The 14,337-nt window shown below is 38.6% G+C and overlaps 2 protein-coding genes and 1 long non-coding RNA gene across 5 annotated transcripts in view; 1 reads left to right on the forward strand and 2 right to left on the reverse strand.

Moving 5' to 3' along the window:
- The window catches only part of LOC133526999 (fibrillin-2-like), an 86,086-nt gene that overhangs the window by 13,286 nt on the left and 58,463 nt on the right, over positions 1–14,337 (reverse strand). For all 3 annotated transcript variants that reach the window (XM_061863885.1, XM_061863884.1, XM_061863886.1), the window contains 3 exons: positions 12,386–12,605; positions 9,614–9,784; positions 8,474–8,576 (listed from right to left, as the gene is read on the reverse strand). In XM_061863885.1, the coding sequence (XP_061719869.1) occupies positions 8,474–8,576; positions 9,614–9,784; positions 12,386–12,605 (494 nt within the window). The remainder of the gene's footprint in view (positions 1–8,473; positions 8,577–9,613; positions 9,785–12,385; positions 12,606–14,337) is intronic.
- On the reverse strand, positions 5,018–7,284 carry LOC133527000 (anti-sigma-I factor RsgI8-like). Its single transcript, XM_061863887.1, has 2 exons — positions 5,582–7,284; positions 5,018–5,139 (listed from the first exon to the last, which is right to left on the reverse strand). Exons 1-2 carry the CDS (start codon positions 6,734–6,736, stop codon positions 5,062–5,064), a joined length of 1,233 nt encoding a protein of 410 aa, XP_061719871.1. The 5' UTR covers positions 6,737–7,284; the 3' UTR covers positions 5,018–5,061.
- LOC133527001 (uncharacterized) lies at positions 10,857–13,245 on the forward strand. Its single transcript, XR_009800804.1, has 2 exons — positions 10,857–11,098; positions 12,045–13,245. It is a non-coding gene; the product is annotated as an uncharacterized LOC133527001 (long non-coding RNA).

Below are 14,337 nucleotides of genomic sequence, written 5' to 3' on the forward strand. Positions count from 1 at the left end.
ACAATAATTTATTCTCAGAAAAGGGGTAAAGATTACATGTGTTAGTGTAAAAAAATATGTTTCACCTTTTCCAACTGTTCAAAGGATATTAATTAGCGTTTAAATTCTTAGGATAGCATTTAAACATACAACATAGATTAATGCGACAAATGGTAACATAACATCAGTAATAAAACCGGCCAAGAGCATGTCGGGCCACGCTCAGTGTAGGGTTCCGTAGTTACTCTTCCGTCACAATAAGCTAACTGGAGCTTAAAGTATAGTAAATTGTTAACCAAGGGATGAAACGGTACCTTTCACGCGAGTTAAACAAATAGGCAAATTTGCATAATCAGTACCTAATTAAAGTAAGTCTTATTCTTATTACTATCAAGGGGAAACTTTTTGCGATAACTCAAAAACAGCTAAACTGATCATATCCGCTATAGTTTTCATTTAATGTCTTTCTTAAGCTCTACTTCCACGATTTTTTTCATATTTTTTGGACCTATGGTTCAAAAGTTAGAGGGGGGGGCACATTTTTTTTTCTTTCGGAGCGATTATCTCCGAATATATTCACTTTATCAAAAAATGTTTGTTGAAGACCCCTGTTAGTTTTGAAAGACCTTTCCAACGATATCCCACACTGTAGGGTTGAAGCAAAAAAAAATATTCACCCCCACTTTACGTGTAGGGGAGGTACCCTCAAAAAAATTAAATTTTTAGATTTTATTGTACGACTTTGTCGGCCATATTGATTTATATATCCATACCGAATTTCAGCTTTCTAGCACTAACGACCACGGAGCAAAGCCTCGGACAGACAGACAGACAGATGGACATGGCGAAACTATAAGGGTTCCTAGTTGACTACGGAACCCTAAAAAAAGAGTCGGTAATATAGAAATAGTCAGATCGGATTAGAATTAGAATAAACTACTTAAGTAATTTAAGAACTTGTTATAATAAGTGTAATACATTACTCCGTATGATTTATAAAATCATTTACGGTAAAAATTCAACGATCAATGAGTCCATATCTCAGTTTTTGAGTAAATTCCTTGCCCTCGAGTGCTTTTATCTGGACGAGTAATTTATTTTATATTACAATATTCGCATTGTAGAACATGATATTAATGATAATCCAGAATCATAAGCACCAAAAACCATCTAATTATTTTGGAAAAGTTCAAGTCGCTTAGCTTTAAACTCGGATAAATCGAACTGTCCGATTTTGCGATTGCGAGAAAAGGAAAAAAAATATCCATATTCGAAATTAAGCCACACAAATGTTTATTTCTAGCCAATAGTGATGATCAATACAGATTTAAAACCAATAATTTGTTTAGGATCCAGGATTACAGGTGAGTAGAAGTTTACGATTACTTAAGCCTTTATAAGGCATTAAAATTCAAAATTCAAAATTCAAAATTTTATTCTGCAAGTAGGCCTCAAGGGCTCTTTTACAAGTCAATACAACATTTATAGTAACATCATATAGTGACATGAAAAATACACAACAACATTTTATAAATACAACAGCCAATACCTGGGTAAACATTACATTATAATAATCTTAAAATAAATAATTACTACAATACAATAGAGATGTATAGTCTCTATGGTTAAAAACACATTAAATCTGGAGATGTAAAAGGTCCCCAATGTCAGAGTACTAATATTAATAAAATTTGGAGGTGTAAAGTCTCTCCAAGTGTCAAAATAAAATTTATACTAAATAAATAAACCGCGTCTGGACTGTTAAACTAGCAGTCTCATAAACTAATGCTACATTCTGTACATAACTAGTATGTACCAAGTCAAGTATATTATACAATATGACAGAGACGTATAGTCTCCACGGTTAATACATTAAGTTTGGAGATGTATAAGGTCCCCACGGTCTGAGAAAAATAATAATACACAATAATAAGATTTGGAGGTGTAAAGGTTCTCCAAATGTCAAAGAATAAAAATAAAAAAAAATTGTATGAAATACATATTTCACGTCAAGAGACTGTTAAGCTAACAATCTTAAAACTAGTTCTACAGAATACATAACTACTATGTATTTAATATGTCAATGTCATCATCAAAATAACTAAAACATAACAAACATTAATACATAAGGTTGAACAGCTAGAAACAACAGCGCCATATGCCTCTCCGGGACACTGCACGCAAAACTATTACAGCTTTTGAGACTGGATACTTGGCCATGATTCCGTGTCTCCCAAGTAGTCATCTATTTTATAGTATCCCTTTTTGAGAAGTGCATTTTTGACGTATTGCTTGAATGAAGTATAGGGCAGGTTCCATGCCTCTAAGGGTACTTTGTTATAAAATGTTACACAGTTTCCCATGAACGATTTTTTAACTTTCTGTAGACGAAACTTGGAGACTACTAACTTATGTTTATTTCGCGTATTATAACTATGGATATTAGACAGTTTCTTAAAGGACTTTATATTCTTATGCGTATACATTATCACATCTAGTATGTATTGTGAAGCTACTGTGAGAATATCTATTTCCTTGAATCGTTCTCTCAGTGAGTCACGAGAAGCCATGTTATAAATGGATCTGATTGCCCTCTTCTGAAGAACGAAGATGGTTTCTATGTCAGCTGCTTTGCCCCACACCAGTATGCCATAAGACATAATACTGTGAAAGTAACTGAAGTAAACTAGGCGAGCTGTCTCCACGTCAGTAAACTGCCTGATTCTTCTTACTGCATACGCGGCAGAGCTCAACCTTTTCGCCAGGGCAGATATGTGAGGGGCCCATTGCAGTTTACTATCTAAAGTAAGGCCCAGAAAAACCGTATTCTCGACAAGGTCCAGCGTTTCGCCATTTAATGTGATGATAGTTTCAGATTTTCTTACATTCGGCAGCGAAAATTTGACACATTTCGTCTTTTTCGCATTAAGAAGTAAGTTATTTGCTGTGAACCATTCTAGTACCTTTTCCAAAGTTTCATTGACTTGGCTATAATCGCTCAGTTTCCTGTCAACTTTGAAAATTAGTGAGGTGTCATCAGCAAATAAGACTATCTCACATTTATGTTTTACAAGGTTCGGCAGATCATTTATATATACAAGGAAGAGAAAAGGACCCAAAATTGAACCCTGTGGAACTCCGAGCTTTACAGTCATTCCAGTAGACTCCGTTCCATTTACAACCACTTTCTGGGTTCTTTGGTTTAAGTAAGACTTAACAAGGCTTAGAGCTTCCGTTGACAGACCGTAGTGCTTCAGCTTGTGTAGAAGTGTGTCATGCTCCACGCAATCAAATGCTTTGGACAGATCGCAGAAGACACCTATAGCATCTAGCGAGTGTTCCCAGGCGTCGTATATGTGCTTGATTAGTACAGAGGCGGCATCAGTCGTCGAACGACCTCTTGTAAAACCAAATTGCTGATCTTGAAGTAGTTCATTCGAGTTGAAATGTCGAAGCAATTGGTTTAATACAATTTTTTCAAACACTTTACTGAGAACAGGAAGTATTGAAATAGGTCTAAAATTTCCAAGGTCATCTTTGCTGCCCGCTTTAAATAGAGGAATGACCTTACTGTACTTCATCAGATCGGGAAATACACATTCTCTAACACAAGCATTAAATATATCGGCCAAATACGGTGCCACTACGTCGATTACAGATTGCATGACTTTCACAGAGATCCCCCAAAGGTCCTCAGTATTCTTTAATTTCAAGGACTTGAACGTTTTAATGATTTCATGGGGGTCAGTATATTGGAAGTATAATTCCATGCCGCATTTCTTGACATTGTTTGTATCCAAGTAAACACCAGCCTTTGCTACAGAGGAGTTCAAGTTCCGTGTAGCATCTGTGGCTATGTTGGTGAAAAAGTGTTGAAAGGCGCCAGCAACATCCAGGTCTGCAGACAATATTCGGTCTTGAACTTTCAGTCTGTAGTGGCCATCACGGGGTTTCGTTTTTCCAGTTTCAGTGTTTATTACAGTCCAAGTAGCTTTTACTTTATTGTCAGCTGACCTGACTTTCTGACCTATAAAGGCAGACTTAGCCGCGGCGCAGACTTTCTTAAACACTTTTGAATATTTTCTTACATATTCTGCAAAATTCTCGTCATGGTTAATGCTCCTCATTTCATACAGGTCATACAATCTATTCCTACTCTTATGGATGCCCACTGTGGCCCATTCACTAAACCTTGTTTTCAGTGATCCTTGCTTTAGAGTCTTTGTTTTAAAAATATTCTTGTGGACGTCATGTATCACATTCGACAGTTCCTTGTATAGTGTATCAGGATCTTGCTCACCTGTAACCAGTGCTGGTACCTTGGATATAACACCTTCTCTAAACCTTTCAATTCGACTGGCAGTGATGGGTCTATATGTAAATGATTGCTGTTGTCTTATAACATTGACTTGGAAATAGGCTTTTTGACCACAGTGATCAGAGTTGAAACAGCTAAAGATCTCTTTTTTTATAACTTCACAATTATAGAATACATTGTCCAAACATGTCGCCGTGCTAGCTGTAATCCTTGTGGGCTCGTTGAATAGCGGAAACAAGTCAAAAGACTGATAAAGGTTTAGAAGTCTTACAGTGTGTGCATGTGTGGGATCTAATATATTAACATTAAAGTCCCCACAAACTATTATCTTTTTACTGCTAACAAAGACTCGTTTCAACGCATCTTCCATCACGGACTCAAACTGGCTAAAATCCGACGAAGGTGGTCTATAGACACATATTATAATGTGACTCTCCATTTCCACACATGATATTTCTATAGTTCGCTCGATAGAAAGTTTGACTATGTCGTTTCTTTCCTTGCATTTAAATTTTCTTTTCACTATAATCAATGAGCCCCCGTGGATGGCCGACTTTCTACTGAACGAGCTAACTATATCATAATTATAAATATTGAGTAATAACAATTCATATTCCTTGAGCCAGTGTTCCGTAATACACATAATATCTACATCTAGAGATTCTAAGAACAGACCCACCTCTAATTCCTTGCTGGAGAAGCCCTGTAGGTTTTGGTGGACTAACATGATCTCGCGGGGCTTCTCCGCTGTCTCAGCAGTCAGTTTAAATGCTGTGGGCGCCCCCCGGGAGAGGCTGCGCTCGCGCCTGCGCTCGTGGCGCTGCTGGCGCTGTTGCTACTGGCTGCAGAGTCAAAAAGCCCAGGTTCAATGTTGTAAGCAAGCAATTTGGCTGTTGTAACTTTACAGTTTCTCGGTACATACAAATATTGATCATACAATGTGACATTATAAAAGTTTCTTTTGTACATTTGGTTGATATCCATAAAATGGTAGTTACTGTTGTAACATGTCACAGTGTACAGCATGGAATTTAATTCGGACACTCTAATATTATGTTCACGAGATACTGAATTGGAATACGGAAAGGCACACAAAATAATTTTATAAATTCCACGCTGCTCAATATCTGACAGTGTTTGCATAAGGGGTCCTAGGTGGGATTTCCTTACGCCAACACTATCACCCAAATGTACAATTAGAGTGGTGCCCCTATCAAATTTGTCCTTCGCTAAGCGGTCCACAAAACATTTGATGGAGGCACCACGCATACATATATTTGTCACCTTCTGCCGGAGACATTCACTCAACATGGATCCGAGGCCGGCACCAATACCATCAGAGTAGACGACTGTCGACGGGGGAGGAGTGTCCTGGCTCAGGTCAAGGCGCGCGGGCAGGGGCGCGGCGGGCGCCGGGGCGGGCGCTGCGGGGCCCGGGCGGCGCGGGGCGTCGGTTGACTGTGACGTCTCCTGGCTCTGGGGACTCCTGAGGTCAGGTCGTGCAGGCTGGGGCGCGGCCGGGGTCAGGGGACGCGGAGCGGGGGTCGCCAGCAGAGGCGCGGCGCTCGACTCACTCAACGCGCTCCCCGGGCTCCGGCACTGCACCTCGGGAGATGGTTGACAGGAACACTTGCTCATCAGATCTTGTATCAGTTCCTCATTTTCATGGCAGAGGTCGACCAGGTCTGAGGCAGAGTTGACATGCTGTTGGTTTTCTTTTACAATATGATTGTAATTATCACTTAAGGTTTTGAGTGACCATTTCAATCTACTTATTTCGGACTGAAGTCTAAATTTTTCAGTCTCATATAAATCAATATTGTCCTGTAATTTTCCATGACACTGATCTAACTTTTCCACAAGGTCACTTTGTTTCCTTATAAGTTTCACATTGAGTTGCACACTTGTATTTGATTTAATAAGTTTCTGAGTGCGCCTTATAAATTTATTTAATTTAATATATTTCCTCAATTTCTTGTTACTTGCAAAATAATAAGAAGGGGAAGAATCAACTTTAGTCACATCCATAACTGACATTTCTGCAAAAAGGCTCTGTGTATGTACAGTTTCATTCATCTCACATTGACTCCGCAGATCACTTATTAATAAATTTGCTTCATTCAGTTCACTTTCTAGGTCACTGATACGCCTTAAATTGGATTCATAGGTTAAAACACAGTTATCAAATGTGTCGACAATACACTGTAGGTGTTGACACTGTTTCACACTGTCCATGTAATCAGAGTGTAGTACATTCAGCTGGTTCTTTAACTCAGAGTTTCTTTGAACTATTTTTGCCACTTCCACTTCACTTTCATCTCGTTCACATATTAGGTTGTTACAGTCCTTTCTCGAGATCTCAAGCTCTTTCAATGTCGCTTTCAGTTGCATTTCCAGGTGGCGAGTTGTGCCTTGACGTGTAAGAACATTTGAAGCCATTCTGAAATATATAAATACAACTGAGTAGGTACACTGAATATAAAAATGTTTGTCAAATATATTTAGAATGAAATGAATGTGTGAGATTATGTGTGTAGTGTATTAGTATAAGGTAATGTATGTGGCAATTGTGTATATCTCAAACTTTGTTTCCACTTATATCCGTCAAACAAAGAGAAATTGCACGTAGCCAATGTATTGTGATGGGACGTTGCTCACAGCGCTATGAGCTTTGTAAAATGTAAGTCGTCTCACGTATGCAATACAATGAGAACTATTGTCTTATAAACTCACAAAATAAAAATACAAAATACTCGCCCGGTTTAAATCCAAATTCCAACGTCCGTTACTTGACACTTCAGCTTCAACAAAGGCCGATGAGTAGGTACAAACAGCAATGTAATATTGTGTATAATCACTGTTTAACGTTATTTCTACAATTATTACACTTTTTTAATATACACAACATCACATTATTACAAAGATTTATATTATTTTAAGAATTTTAGCAAACAGCTGATTCAACATGATGTTGACAGCTCGGCGCCCGTTCGGAAATTAATAAATACATATAATATTTTTCTCACAATGGTTCTGAACTTTATTTCAAAGTAACAGTATTCGATTTTGCGTACTTTTCAAGTCAAAGAGTCTATGAAATATTTTAAGCGGATTATATGTCACCCGTTGACCACGAACGTTGTAAAGGGTTCGAAACTAATTAAATTCATTATAAGCGATATAATCCGTTCAAATAGGTTTATTTCATGAGTTACTATTGCGGTAACCGAAGACAATATTAAAGGGTATATTTTATTTTATTTATTTAAGTACGTCCACATCGTATATTACATTTATTACATTGTAATGGTTTTGGTATGAATACTCAATTTTTATTTAAGTATTCCAATTTAAGGTGCCGTGAGTGAGTTTTGTTAAGTAATAAAGTTCTATTAAAATGAAATTTCATTTTGACATTCTATTATCAAATCACAACAATGGTGTCGGAACACAGCTTTAAATGAATAAAAGCGTGTGATCATTTTGAACATTTTACATATTATCCTGTGTACATGGGTCAAAATAATTAATTAAAATATTTCGACATTTTTATACTTGTACCTATTGCTCTTTTGACATGAAATCATTATTTACATCCGAATTATTATTCTAGTCTATTTTATTTTGAATTTGAAATGTTAATTTATTAATTATTTTTGTATTGATTATTTCAATTAATTTCTATTTTACTATGAATCGTGATTTCATTATTATTATGTCAATATTATTAATTATTTATTATTCATATTATGTTTGGATTTTATTAAGAATACCAATATTAAAGACAAAGGTATTCTACAAAAGAGATAATAATCATAAACCGATTGTATTAAAATGTTGGAAATATCTTGTATTTAAATTATGAACATTATATTAAAAATAAACACAAATAGGTGGAAAAACAATTAAAAACTTAAATTAAAAACTTATAAATAAAAAATTTGTCCCAGATCGAGACCGCTTGGCAGGGTGCCCAGAAGGCTGGCTGCATCCATTGTTTGGATTTGATTTTAATGTACTTACTGACCCCTAGCTATAACGATGGTACTAACAATGTTTTATGGGAATTCTGAAAGTTCTGAAATATTTTTCTTTATTACCCGCGTAGACACTTACTGCTACAGATTGTACCGAGGGTTGACTACTTCATTCATCATACTAATAGTCGTTACTTACTTGGTGACCTGACTGGGCGCGGGCGGCGCGGCGGCGCGCGGCCACGGCTCCGGCACGCAGCGCCCGCCGACCAACGAGCGGTAACATTGGCCTGTGCGTCGATCTATTCACATATAATCTTGTTAAATACACTGATTCCAAAATCAAATAAAAGGGGAGTAGATTTTTAGTATAGTTGCTTAAAAAGTGCTACTTTAAGTAGCTGTTTAGCGTTCGCAAAGTAGATTTTTGCGAACTAGTGCTTTTTCCTTTTTCACCTTTTTAGGGTTCCGTACCATAAAGGTCTCTCTTAATTTAAGAACAAAGGCTCTTGTCGGTGGAGTAGACGCCAGTTTTCGCGGTCCTCGGCCAAACTCCCTGTAAGACACGACATTTGTTTTTCCATACAGGTACAAAGGGAACCCTTATGGTGCGATTTTGTCTGTCCGTCCGTCCGTCCGTCCGTCCGTCCGTCCGTCTGTCTGCCTGTCTGTCTGTCACATTGGTAAATATATCGAGAAGTACTTAAGCTATCAATTTGAAATTTGGAATAACGCTAACCCTGTCTGGGTTAGCGTTATTCCATTGGAAGTGTATTTTTTTTAATTTATTTTTTTATAATTATGGTAAATGCCCAATATAAAGAGGGAGCATCATTTCAAAGTCTAATAACAGTAATAACTAGGTCATTCGAAAGAGCTCTAATTGAATATTACGAAACAATTTTTTTTTTCATAGTGAGAAAAATTTACTTATGAAGGAAAATGTCAAAAAAACTTAGTATACTTTTGGTAAGTCTTTCGTGATTATAGTTACTTGAGAAAATTGAAAGTTTGTACGGAACCCTCGGTACGCGAGGTAAACAAACTCGCACTTGACCGGTTTTTTTTAATTTATTTCCATACGTCCACACCAAAGTGAAGTGTACGAATTCAAGTTCATAGGAAAATTCATAACTGTAAGGTCTGTAACTTCTGTAAGCGTAATACGTAACCAATATTTGTTTTACTCGTATTGTGCTTTTTTCGCAAATGTATTAATAAACGTCGTTCAATGTACGAGGCATTATTTCGGGACTCATAAATAATGACAAACTTTGCACATTTGCATTGAAATGTACTAGTGCCGAATACTGATAGTTTTGTACGTATATGTACTCACCGATGCAGGCGGTCCCGTCGCTGCTGAGCTCGAAGCCGGCGTCGCAGTCGCACGTGAACCCGCCGTCTGTGTTGACGCAGACGCCGGGCGAGCAGTGCGAGTCGTCCTCGCACTCGTCGATGTCCTCGCAGGCGTCCTCGGCGTTGTGCGGGGCGGACGTCCGGCGGTAGCCTGTTTACAACAGTCAGTTATTTAGATAATTTTACAAATATTTTTATTTGACATTTTTCACTATATTATCTCGGTAATAAGTCTGTAACTAGAACAATCAAAGTTAAGTTGTAGTGTCATTATAGCACGTTTCCTAGAGTTTCAGGAGTAGATAATAGGACTCCTAAATCACTATACAGGGCGGAAAAATCGAATGCCACATGGATGGCAACTACCTTAAATATTGTAAATAGCACATTTTGTGTAAGGGAGACTTTCCTTTGTTTTTAAAGCAATAAATACTGCATTTAAGGATTTATGAAAAATCGCTTGCCTCAGTCGGGACTCGAACCGGTCAAATAATGTAAAAGCACTTGCAAGTCACAATTTCAATTTATCTACGTAAAATAGTAGCTCTAATATTTGAAAATGGAATAAACACAATTCGAAAAAAAAAGAAAAGAATGCGTTCAACAAGTCGGGCATTATTTGTTTTAAATTAAAAAGATTGCACTTAAAAAACAAAAACGGTTCGTTAAAATGTTCCATTTTTAAAAATTTACCTATCCTAGCTACTATGATGACTAGAGAATAATTGATGCAATTTTCCTATCAAAGGAAGTAGGTAGGTTACTAAAGTGGCATTAGTAATCGCAACTAAAGTGATAAGTAAACATAAGTGTAGCTCATCATTATCATGTCATTTAAACGTCTTTATTTTCCTTGTATTCCAAGGATTACGTCTTAATTCACGTGACGGGTGAAATCAAATTTCAAAGGTAATTGTTAATTTTCATGGCCTTCCGTTATTCTGATTGTATTTGTTATTTAGAGAAAAATTAACCTTATCAGTAACCCTTTCAATCTGCATCATAAAATACAGCACATTATTTTTTGTCACATTTGACCGGTTCGAGTCCCGACTGAGGCAAGCGATTTTTCATAAATCCTTAAATGCAGTATTTATTGTTTTTAAAAACAAAGGAAAGTCTCCCTTACACAAAATGTGCTATTTACAATATTTAAGGTAGTTGCCATCCATGTGGCATTCGATTTTTCCGCCCTGTATACCCTATTTATTAAAAAGGCATCTTATTCAAAAGACTTTTTCAGGGCACGTGCACTTGTATCATAACAGACGAGCTGGCGAGGATAGGGGCGGAGACGGAACATATGGGCCCGGAACCGACTCTGCCTATGTCAGCGGATGTCAAGAAGGGAATTATAGAAAAGAAAGAAAATAAAAGAGATGGAAGCACAGAGAGAATGGGAGGAAGAGACTGGATGCAGGCAGTCGAAGATGATGATTAAAGTTATAGATCACGGGAGAACCAGGTATCTTTTGAAACTAAAGCCCACAGGACTGGGGTGCCTGACCAATTGGCTCCCAAAATGTCTGCGGCCTACAGGCCGCCCGCCGGGGCGCACGCGGTCGAATGCTGATAGCGACCCTGCGGCACCCAATCTAAGGCGGAGCCGGCATTCGTTGGTGGTTTTAGACGGTAGTCCTCTACTGGTTAGTCCGTCATCGCCCCTGGTTTCCCCCGGACTAGGTGGCATGCGTAAAAGCATTTCCCCAACGTTAAAAAAAAAAAGGTATCTTTTGAAACTAGGTAAGAGCAGTCTGAGACTACTGACGGGTATCATTACTGGTCATAACACTCTCAATAGACATCATAAGACAATAAAAATCAGTTGAGACACCCCTGTCCATACTGTGGTCAGGAGGAGACTAGCTTACACTTACTAGCAGGTTATATTGTGTATGTGGTACCCCAATATACGTGTGGTGTCCGGCTTAAGAATACTACCAACCCTAAAAGAACAAGGGTGTCGTAAGAGGCGTCTAAGTTCACGAAGGAAGCCGTCATCTAACGCTTCGTCACAGGGGAGATAAGCCTCTAAGCATTGAGTTGCAACTTATCTAGGAGAAGGAAAACTCCAAAATCAAACCCGGGACGGAGTCCCCGTTAGGCGTGAGTAGGGTCCAACCTGAAATCTGCGGTAGACTCCTGCAGCCAACCTGGCTCCACACGTATTGGCTTGCCTTTCCTGTGGGTCCGGCCAGTGAGGTCGAGAGGGTGGCGCAGGTGCTGGGCATCCCTGCCACTTAACTCCGTCCCAGGCGGTATAATGTCTCTAGACATTGCACCATAGATCGTCTGGAATAGACGCTAAGGCCAGTAGTAGTAGTACCCCAATATAATACATTCGGTAGAGACACACTGAAAGAAAACGAAATAAAGGGTATCGAACTCAAAGATGTCCTTCTGTTCTGCAGGAAAACAAGAAGATTTGAGGAGAATAGTGTGGGAATGCCGCCGGGACAGTAACCTCGCAACTTCAGGGAATTGGGCTGAATGAACGCAACAAGTACTCGACAGCCCACCAGCTTCCGGCCAGGCGTCCCTACACTATATCTACATCTACCATAACATAACGTTCTCACATGCATGCGGGCACGGCAAAAGATCAGCAGCGCACTCATCCAAGTCGTTACAATGTGTTCTGTTAGCAGCCAACGTGTAAGATAAGGACACACGCAGCACCACGAGCTAGCCGTGTTGTGGCAGCAGAAGAAGCAACTATACCTTCGATACACTTCTGTCTGTATGGGCTTACCTTCAGGACATGTGCACTTGTATGACCCCACGGAGTTCTCACAAGCGTGCGGACACGGCGAAGGATCAGCAGCACATTCATCCAAGTCTTTGCAGTGGGTTCCATCAGCAGCTAACGTGTATCCGTACGGGCACACGCAGCGCCACGAGCCGGGTGTGTTGTGGCAGCGGAATGAGCAGCCCGCCATGCCTTCGGCGCACTCGTCTATGTCCACGCACGTCTGTATAAAAAAAAAGTGATATTTTATTTTATCTAGCTTATACTTTGCAAAGAATTTGAATTTGTTAAATATCAAAAAGTGGTGCCATCTAGATCAAAGGCCAAGGTATAGCAGCATCGTTTCGAGCGATAAGATGCCCGGTAAGTTGGCGCCACTTTTTGTTATTTGACAAATTGAACACATATTAGTGAAAGAATAAGGATCAAAGTCAAATGGCATTCTAAAAGTTTTAATTATGTGTCGAAAGATGGCAGTAAATTTACGTCGCTACAAAGTTTTCTTCGACAATACACCTCTATTTCAAATTCTCTTTGACTATAGTACTCTAGATGTAGTATAACAAACCTCTTACTGTACTTATTGGTTATGAATGTAACACCACATAATGTCAGTTACCTTCAAGGCTTAGATCTCTAGCCATTGTCAAAGACAGAGAAAAGAAATACGATTTAGAACATTCCTTTGAAATTGTGTTTGTATGGACATGTCTGTTTCAGGATTGGTACAAGTGATGATAAATAGAAGTCGTTACGAGCCGTAAGCCTGCTGCACTAGCTGTGTTTGAAGCTTATCCGTTCTGCTGATATGAGTAGCTACGGTCTCGGAATAACAGTAGATTGTAAGTAAAAAATCGATTCCATGCAAGTTTTTTTCATTAAAAATCATATACACGATTCTTATTAAATCTAACTGACCTGCTCAGGTCCATGCATTTGCAAGTACACTCGTACTGTCCCTGTTTGTCAGAGCAAATCTCGTGTTCGAAGAAAAGCGGGACCATCGCATTAATTATATTAGCTCTTGTGTTTGGACGTACTTGACGTTAAAATGGAGTTTAATAGAAATGACAAAGAATGCAAACAAATATGACAGATTTTGTTAGCACTTGATGTAGGTATAGCCTTAAAGTTTGACTATGGTTGTTTCCATTGAAATATTCATAATTAACATATATTTTTTACTAGTAATTGATATAAATAACAGGGATTTAAGTATATGGGGACAATGCGCGTTGAAGAGTCTGCCATCTTATGGCTTGAATCGAAAACATAAGCATGTACACACTTCGCGCCAATGCAAGTGCTGCCATCTACCGTTCTCGTACGTTTTCTTGTGCATAGTAGGTGCTGCCATCTTGTGGGCTACATTGGAAGCATAAACTTCACATTTACACCTCGCGCCCAAAATCTGACATCTTCTGTGCTGCCCCTACAGTTTATGCACGCTCCCTATAAACTGATGATAAAATCATGGTTGTCCACAAAAAGTGCGATATTACGAAAAAAGAAGGTAAATAGGTTTGTTTACATTATTTGTGTCGCTTAACTTCAAACTTGAATAAATCCATTCGACCCTTTTAGGGAAAATTTACCCTATTAGTGATTTTTCCTTTTTCACCTTTTTAGGGTTCCGTACCATAAAGGTCTCTCTTAATTTAAGAGCAAGGCTCTTGTCGGTGGAGTAGACGCCAGTTTTCGCGGTCCTCGGCCAAACTCCCTGTAAGACACGACATTTGCTTTTCCATACAGGTACAAAGGGACCCCTTATGGTGCGATTTTGTCTGTCCGTCCGTCCGTCTGTCTGCCTGTCTGTCTGTCACATTGGTAAATATATCGAGAAGTACTTAAGCTATCAATTTGAAATTTGGAATAATTTACCCTATTACCTTCTCTTAATACCAAAATCGCAAACTCTGAGAGTTGGATTTATCTGAGTTTGAAGTTAAGCGACT

Source organism: Cydia pomonella, chromosome 17 (assembly GCF_033807575.1).
Source record: "Cydia pomonella isolate Wapato2018A chromosome 17, ilCydPomo1, whole genome shotgun sequence".
Taxonomy (NCBI): Eukaryota; Metazoa; Arthropoda; class Insecta; order Lepidoptera; family Tortricidae; genus Cydia; species Cydia pomonella.